Raw genomic sequence first — 9,020 nt, forward strand, 5'->3', positions numbered from 1 at the left:
AGTAACTGAACTTTTGAGTAATCATAATTTCCAATTAATCGAATAATCGAGTTATTTACTTTATGATTAATTAAAATTTTGAGGAATCAATTAATCGCACAGCCCTAATGCATAGGTATGTAATGGAGGAAACGTTTCTTTTTCACTTATTGCAATCCGGAGTTGCGATAGGTCGTTCATACAATATTGTTCGCAAAGTTGGCATTTCACCAAAAATGCCACTGCGATGTTTTATGAATCGCACCAATGGCTACTTTTATGAACGTAATGCCCAACATTGTCATTTAATGCTTAGTGGAAATGCATCATTAACCCTACTTAAGGAACGACGATTCTCAACTTTTTTGAATCGATTTACGGATCGAATCGGAACAAAAAAAAACAAAAAAAAAAAATCGAATCGGAAGGGCTCGATTAATCGATCTTCGATCTAAAAGCGGCATCTGAAGTCGACAAAGAGGGAATAGCGCTTCGCGGAAGGCGTCACCTTTGTTTCGCTGCATCGTGCGCCTTAACGGCACTCAAATTTTACAAGAGAGCGAAAAATTTTTTTTTTTAAGGGATTGACTTGATACGTGGTATTTTCTCTAGCTATTATTTCATAAATCTGTTGTTTTAATAACGATTTTACGATTTTTGTGCATAAATCTCGATGCCTGGATTTCAGGGTTAGCAAATCTCATTTTTGCAACAACGGCATTTTAGGTGGTTTTGCAACTGGTCGATGGGCGGAATTTTCAATTAAACTGCAGTTCATTCTCTAACAAAAGACCATATAAACCCAAGTTTAAAACTTTATAAAAGACTACAAAAAAAAGTTCAACAAATTTTCAGCCAAATTTCAAACTTTTTTTCCCAGAAGTGTTAGAATTTTTTTGAGTACACAGTTTATTAGACCATTCAATTTTAGTCTTATGCATAAAACCTAAGCAAATGCTTTTTCTTAAAAATTTAACTCAATTTGTTCAAATTAATTTAAGTGAAATGTATGAAATGTTAAGAAAAAGCAATTGCTTAGTTTTTATGCATACGGCCCAATGTGCAAGTTTCAAGTGGCATTTTTTTGTAGTTTGCTACAAAGTTTTAAACTTGAGTGTATATGGGTTTTGTTAGAGAATGAACGGAATTTTAATAGAAAATTCTTAAAAATGAATAAAAAGAACTTCATTCGATTACTTTATTGATTGATTGATATTGATTTGCAATTACATAAATACTTTTGGCCATTAATTTCTTTAGGTGCAGCTCTTAAGTGTTTGTTTACATATCACATATCGCTCATTTACTTCAATACTGTCATAACTCAAAAAAAAAAATGTGTGAATTGTAGAAAAATTTTAAAGAATTCGTTAAGATCCCATCCGATTTTTTGGCGAATTTTCTAAAATAAAAAAAAAAAAACTGTGCACACTTCGCTTCATTTACGAAATTTCGGAAGAAAATCGATAAAGAAATGAAAATAATCCTGCTATGTGAAGAATTTCTTGCAGAATTTTTTTCAGATTTTTCTTTATTTTTATACATGCATACACACATCCTGATTCTAATCTTCTTTCTATTCAATTAATTTGCATTCGTAGTCGAAGGAGAAAATGATGAAAGGCGTACGCCGCGGTTGTGTGCGACTCAAGGACGCAGTTATCGGTATAGACGATCAAGAGGACAATACGTTCACGATAACTGTGGATCACAAAACATTTCATTTTCAGGTGAGTGATGTGAATAAATATAGAGATAATATTTCGTGGGTCTTATCAGTTTGCCAATCCTCTTGTTCGCAATAATTCTCAAGAAAGAAAAGAATGCATATAATTTCAACACAAGGAATCTTCAAAAGCCTGGAAAAACGAGAAAATTCCGAAGCATTTTATTTTAAATATGTATGTATCTATTATCAAAGCCTAAAAACCCCCAAAAAATACATAACTACATATCGGTCAAATTTTGCCATATATTACAAATTTAAAAATATCTACACAGTGCTGATATGGATTATTTGATTCGGAAATGTGTTGTATTCATGTGAGACCTAGGAAGGCACTTAGTCTCCATTAAATATCTTTACTTTAGTATATAATATTTAGCGTCGTTTAATTACTTTAAGTTAAGCTCTTTTTTTAGGCTTTTTTACTTCAGTATTTAGATATATACGGTGGTTTCCAGTGGAAGGTCTACCGCAAAAAAATATAAAAACTAAAAGTCCTATATCTAACTTATTTATAGACCGATTTGGCTGTTTTTTATAATATATGTATACTAGTTATGTAAGCAGAAACATTTTTGCAAAAAATAGTCTCGTTAGCAGACTCGTTGGCAACTCACGAAACCGATTGCGTAGCAAGGTACCAGAAAAATCGTAAAAAAAAATTAAAAATCGCAGCAAAAGTTAAAAATTTATTATTTTAAATTCATTTTTGCACAATTTGCCGTAAGAGTAGATCTTGAAGCCATGGCCTCTTTACCACATTTTTGAAGTTATAGTGATTTACACAAACAGTTGCAGCCCATAAGTTGAATGAAATATAAAAAGCGTGGTAAAAATAAGATAAAGCGTAAAGCGATTTATAAACTAGTTAAAGTCTCTATGTGTTATGAATTTTTTAACCAACAAACGGTGAAGATCTTATAGTTTTTAAACAGGTGGCAACCCTATTCAGAAAAATAATACATTATTACACATCTAGAGGCTAAGTATTTTCATTTGACAGTGACGGTGCAGAACTGACGCCTACGCTTATTAGGATTAATAATAGTGATTTTCATAACAGGCGGCAACCCTACTCAGAAAAATAAGACATTAGTGATTTTTTAGAGACCAATCGCTTTCATTTGACACCTCATTTTTTAAATCCAACGAACGGTGCGGATCTTATAGCTTTGACTAAATAGGAAAGAAAGTTACTCATACGCCATGTATGAACTATTAATGAAATCATAAATTTGGATGGAAACATTTTGTAAAGAAATTATTAAGCATTTCCATATGGCTTTTTATCAATTAATTTTCTTCGTTGATAGCAAAAAAAGAATTTACAAAAAATCTTTTATTTTTAAATTTTTTCCCCGTTAAAGTTTGCATTTTTTTTCATTCACAATGCAAACTAAAAATGAAAAAATGAAAAATCTTGCGAAAATGAGTTAAACACCAATTTGAATACTTATATCGAGTTATCTGCATTTTAAAATAATAATTCTCACTTTTTCACTCTCTATCCTCTCCCTATCTTCCTAAAACCAAAAAAAACACGCACTCCACCACACCTACTCAAAAAAAAAAATAAAATGAACAACAGGCGCAACACAGCGAGGAACGCGAGAAGTGGGTTAGACGACTAGAGGACACCATACGACGGCATGCGAATCGCACTCGGCTGTGGGACAATCAGAGCACTTTTTACCTTGGCGGCTATCAGAAGGATGTGATAGGCAACAAACGTGCCAACCACTTGGAATTACTGGGTCGACGTGTATCTGAAGCGGACGCCTATTTGCAGTTAATCATCGAGCAGACTAATGTGAGTAAAAAAAAAATCAACTTAGAATCAGAACGAAAAATGAGTTTTATTGGACAAAATTTAATAAATGCATATTTTTATGTTGCAGAAAATCGACAAACGCATTGAGGAAATAACGGATGCTGAGGAAAAAGTCAAATGCAAAGCACTACAGGACAACGCCAGTGTGAGTAACAGCAGGAGTTGTATTATGCGTAAATATATACATACATACATACATTTGTTTGCGGGTGGTGTATGTCACTGTTCGCATATTTGCTTTGTTGTCTATTATGAAAGCTGTTGCTGTTCGCGCACGCCCGACTAGTCACCACAGTCTGATTCTCGGCGCGGGTTCGCTGTTGTTTGTTGCTTTTGTCGGTTGGACTTTTGTGAGCACTCACGCTTTAATTTGCGTTTTTTTTTTCTTTTTTGCTACTTTGACTCGCGTAAAATTGCATGGGCTCGTCCTTTGCGTGTCTCCTCAATTGACGCGCTAAAAAAAGACGGAAATGTTGAGGAGCCACGATGTTAGAAAGTAAACCTTTTTTGTTTGTTAAATTTTTAAAATGTGGTTTCAAATTAAATTTTAATTTACCATCGGAATTTGTTTCTCCTTTTTGTTTTAATTCAATTCAATTAGTATATTATTACAATAAGTTGTAACGATCGTTTATAGTACAATAAAGGCGTAGACAAAAGTGTACTAATAATTTCCTTTAATTTTTTTCCTCGTAAAATTGCTAGAGTGACGATACTGAACTGTTCCTTGTCTAACCAAAAATGCAAAGAAATAGCGCTTCACCTTAATAACACAAAAGCTATGCTACATATTTTACATTTCAATCCGAACTTCAGGTATTTTTTAAGAGAAAAAACAGCTCATAACTTAAAAATTTTATAAAATTTGAATTCTAGTAGAACAAAGTACAAGTTTCAAATGGCTAAAAATTACGGTTAATTTTTTAGATTTTTTTTGTCCCATTTGCATATACAATAATTTCTAATTCAGGAGTCCATGTATGTATGTATGTACCTATACAAATGTATGTACATCGCGTCATTAAGTTCTAAGGTACTACTCCTCTAGCTATTTGTTGGAATCCAAAATTTCGCACCTACACGCATGCATACATACTTGCGTGTTTATTTTCTTCCATATCATTTCTTGTTATTCCAACAGTTGTGTTTTTACCACATTTTGCTTTTGTCTTTCTTTTCATTAAATATTGTTTCCATTCTATTTACATGCTTGTAACTCAACACGCAGGCCATGTTGGATCATATCAAGCACTCCATTGTAAGTCTACAAATTGCCAAAAATATGGCTCATCCAATTAATGGCATCTACAATGGGCCCATAACTGCGACCACCCGCAGCAACAGTGCCGCTGCCACTCCGACGAGCATGAATACTGCAGGCACAACTTCTGGGGGCGCTATGATAGCCGCAGCGGCAGGCAAAACGCTACTCACGAGCGCCATAGATCCGGTGACGGGCGCAAAACTGGATGTGAGCGGGGGCGAGGAGGAGGAGGAGGATTCCACTACGGAGAATGGTATGTTTACATTTTTTCATTCCTGCTTTCGCTTATGCTTGATTTGCTGCGTCTTCATTTTGCCATACATTTATATGTACATATTTTGGATTTGTTTTAGAGCCATCTGTTTGACTCTTTTTCTTGTATGCAATAATTTTCAGTCGTCGCTTCCATTTTAGTACTTTTTGCCAGCAAATTTTATCGGTGTTTTGATTTCCGTTTCCATTTCCTTTGGAACTGTCACAAAGCTACTCACCCACCCACCCACCTACTTGCCTGCTTATTTCATCCTTTATTATTCACTTCCTTTGTTTGGTGGATTTTGTCAATTCTCCTTTCTCCATTTGAACTCTGTCGAGTAATTTCCAATTCGCTTTGTTTAGTTTTGGTTTTGGCTTTATCTCGCTTAGTATGATGTTAACGTTCGCATGGCATTTTCGGTTTAACGACTACTCGTATTAAGTGTGCGTTTGTTTACGTTTATGCTTCTTCATAGATATTGTTATATAAAACTCCGTTTTATTGTTCTATTCATTACCGACATTAAAACGCGTAAAATTAAAGAATTTTTTGCTGGTTTCTGTTGTATGTCCGGTTAGACCGGCTATTTTCTCTTTTGTTCACTGTTCACTGAAGCTTATGAGAAAAGTGTAATAGATACATACTTCCTTGACACGTCTTCCCAAATCCGCTGGCGTTTCACGAATACCTGGACCTTGTTGTTTTAACAGTATAAAAATCTTCAAATAGTCTGGGTAATAATTTTAGAGTGCCAGCCCTTGGCCAGACTCTCATGGCTGTCGTAACGGCACAGTAGAATAAGGTTGCAAATAGTTAATTTTTGTTGCGGTGATTCGAAATTTGTGTCGAGCAAATAGGTCGACACCTAAACCAAAACTCCGACACTAAAATCAGACTGGCCACGGCATTTTCATTGAATATTTAAATTTCGTTGTCGGCCATGGAACAATGAATAATTTTTACTATCAAAGTGCTATCAGACTTTCAAATACAACTACGTTCGCCAAGTCTGCTCTAATTGAAGGAAAGTCAGGTGAAGTCACACGCATAAACATATATTGTTTTGGGGGAAAAAAACGCGATGTGTTGACGGAAAAAAACCAAATAGGAATATAAGTTGAGAGTAAAAGTGCAGTCAGGCGTGGTAATGAAAGTACTTTTTCAATACTGCTCCACTCTGAAAGTGCTTAAAAAAATCAAATGTTTTAAGACTTTATTTGGCGAACAGCGCGTTCTGGGCATTAAATATTACTATGTGACTGATGCTTGAAGTAATTTTAGAAGAGGTTGAATTCGGCAGACTTTTTTAATAATAATTTGCATTGCCTCGACTGGCTGGACTTGTAAGTTTTAAGGTGGAGGTGGTCGCTGTTTGGAGAAAATCAAATCAAATATTCTCACTGCATTCAATTTTGCTATTTCGACTTTTCATAGGCAAATTAAGAGAACTAATAAAAAAAGCAGGCTATCGACCTCAAAACTGAAATTCTATAAAAACAGCCTTTTAATTTTTTGCTAATTTCCTCCTCCCACTTCTACTTAGTGTTTCAATTAGTTGCTTGGCATACATAGTATGTAATAGAGATTATTACGTTAGGTATAGATATGTACTATCTATGTGTACTTACGTATCCCTATGTACTATATATATGTATGTATTGTATAAAGCAGTATTGGTGGTTGTGTATGTGTATGTATTTGCATTATAATGAAATCGCGTTTAAATAGGCTTATTGCCGCAAACAGTGCCACGCGTTGTCAATGATGTACCCACGCAACATCAGCAGCGCATCGAACTTGACCAGCAGCAACAAAAAACCAAACAATACTTCCGTTATCAACGCCAATATCAACACATCGGCATGCTGCCTAGCCCCACCGCCAACAGCATTGATATTGTTGACATTATCGCCGATGGCATTGAGTACGGCACTGCGGTCGAAATTGCCATTAGCGGCGGCCCAGTTGGTGGTAAGTAGAGGAGTAGAATCCCCAATCGACCAAGACAAACTGTCTGTATGTATGTATATGTACATGTATGGTCTTATTTGTAAATACGTACGTCTGTGGGTTTGTACTATTTAATGTTTTAGTAAGCTTTTTTTTTCAAAATTTTTGTCGCATGCTTTAATTTTTGATTTAAAAATGTTCATGGTACAGAAATTTCTTTATTCTATACATACTTCCTTATCCACTTCATCTTTAGAACTTTTCCAAATTATTTTTCTTCAATACTTTCGCTTTGTACATACATTTGTAGTTACGTCATACATTTGTGGAAAGTGAGATTTATTGTTCCATTTACTTACAACATTTTACAAATAGTGTATTGTATTTTTATAAACACTTTCATGTCCTTCATCGGTTTAGTGTTTTTCTATCATTTGCTTTGTCTTACATTTTTTAAATTTTCTTTTCATTAATTAAAATCTTTGTTTGCTAATATACCACAAATTTATTTTTTCACGTTTCCTAGAACTTTATTTAGCTAGAATAGTTTTTTATCACACTTTCTATTAAATTTTTAGCGACAACAGCTCCTCTGGCTGTAGATGTGCCTGAAACCTCATATTCTAGCAGCGAAGATGAAGAGGACTTCTACGACGCGAACGATGATCTGTTCACTAGTATGGGAAATTCACCTAGCTAGTAAGTAAATTACATAATCGATTTTTATTAAGTCCCTTTTCATTATGTGTTTTATAGAGCTTTATAGCTAACGGCCTAGACCAGAGGCTATTCATAGTGAGTCAGAAAAATTTTACTTGGGCACTTTGGAAATTTATTTTCTATGTTTTCGATCTCACTGTTGTAGCGGCTACGTAGCCCTGCCTAGAATCCTCAATCGTTGTCGTTGCCGCCCAGAGAAAGAGAGGTGTTAATGCAGTTTGGTTGAGTGGGCATGTGAAGTTAGTGCCATGTGGGCAACCTTCACTTGTCGGTCATACAGTGGGTACGTCGCGGTCTAGATAGGAGCTTAACCTGCTACAATATCAATACCGCATTTGAGCCAGAGTAACGCGTGTCTCTCCTGACAATTGAAGCTCACCTTCTGTGGTAGATAGCGATTGTATTCCGATGATGGCATTCGCAGGACGGAAGTTAGTGAAGGTGGTGACAGTCAGTCTCTCAGTGAATGCCGTTTGTTACCTTTCCATACAGAGCTCGTCGTACGTGCCTGTTCGTGTGCTCGCTTCGTTCCCTGCGTTTGAAAGTTAATAGAAGCTCAATATTTACCACATCGAAACTAAAGATGTTTTACATGAACTTTTATGCCGTTACCAAAAAAATGTTTCACATCAACGATCAAAACTACCACTGCGTGACAGAAAAAAAATAGTAACCGAATAGTTCCCGAAACTATTTGAGATCCCTAAAAAACGCACATTTTTACTGTACTGTTGTTTAAGACAAAAAAAAAATTTTTTCCGAGTACTTATTTGAAATTTGTTTTTTATAATTATGTGGAGGATATCAGAGTGTACCACCAGGTCACTTTATATTAACGAATAAGGCATCAAATAATATCTATGGCCAAAGCTTTGGCCGGCCGAAAATGAAAAAAGCGTTCCCAAAGCGTTTCGTTTCTTCTTTGATTAATTTCTGATTTCACTGTCCGAAAATTTTTTTGAAATCGGACAAAAACCACTCTCTTCACCCATATAACGATAATTTCAAAAAACTCAAAGATAGCTATATTTTAGGGGGAGTAGGTTTTGTCCGATTTCAAAAATATTCAAGACGGTTTTTTAAATTTTTTGCTTAAGAGCCATATTATATAGATATAAATTTTTTGTAAATATTGATGAGCTCCTAAGCCACACTGCTCAAAAACTGTGATGTCCGGTACTTACACAAATAAATTTGAGATCGTATTTTTGCTTAAATTGCTTAACAACGATTTTTATGAAAAACTTAAGAAAAATAGGGGCTTATTAAAATTTAACCGATAAAAACTTCCAAC

General features: G+C 34.9%; 1 protein-coding gene across 2 annotated transcripts; it reads left to right on the forward strand.

The window, feature by feature from the left end:
* Positions 1 to 1,580: 1,580 nt before the first annotated feature.
* Positions 1,581 to 7,721, forward strand: LOC118743466 (oxysterol-binding protein-related protein 9-like; the record flags this gene model as incomplete). Of its 2 annotated transcripts, XM_036476160.1 has the most annotated exon segments (6): positions 1,581 to 1,709; positions 3,294 to 3,515; positions 3,604 to 3,681; positions 4,765 to 5,053; positions 6,785 to 7,027; positions 7,585 to 7,721. In XM_036476160.1, coding segments are annotated over 6 exon segments (1,083 nt in total), but the record flags the coding sequence as incomplete, so codon positions are not given.
* Positions 7,722 to 9,020: the final 1,299 nt, after the last annotated feature.

Source organism: Rhagoletis pomonella, unplaced genomic scaffold (genome assembly GCF_013731165.1).
Source record: "Rhagoletis pomonella isolate Grant_MI unplaced genomic scaffold, Rhpom_1.0 Rhpom_scaffold_00007, whole genome shotgun sequence".
In the NCBI taxonomy this organism is placed as follows: domain Eukaryota; kingdom Metazoa; phylum Arthropoda; class Insecta; order Diptera; family Tephritidae; genus Rhagoletis; species Rhagoletis pomonella.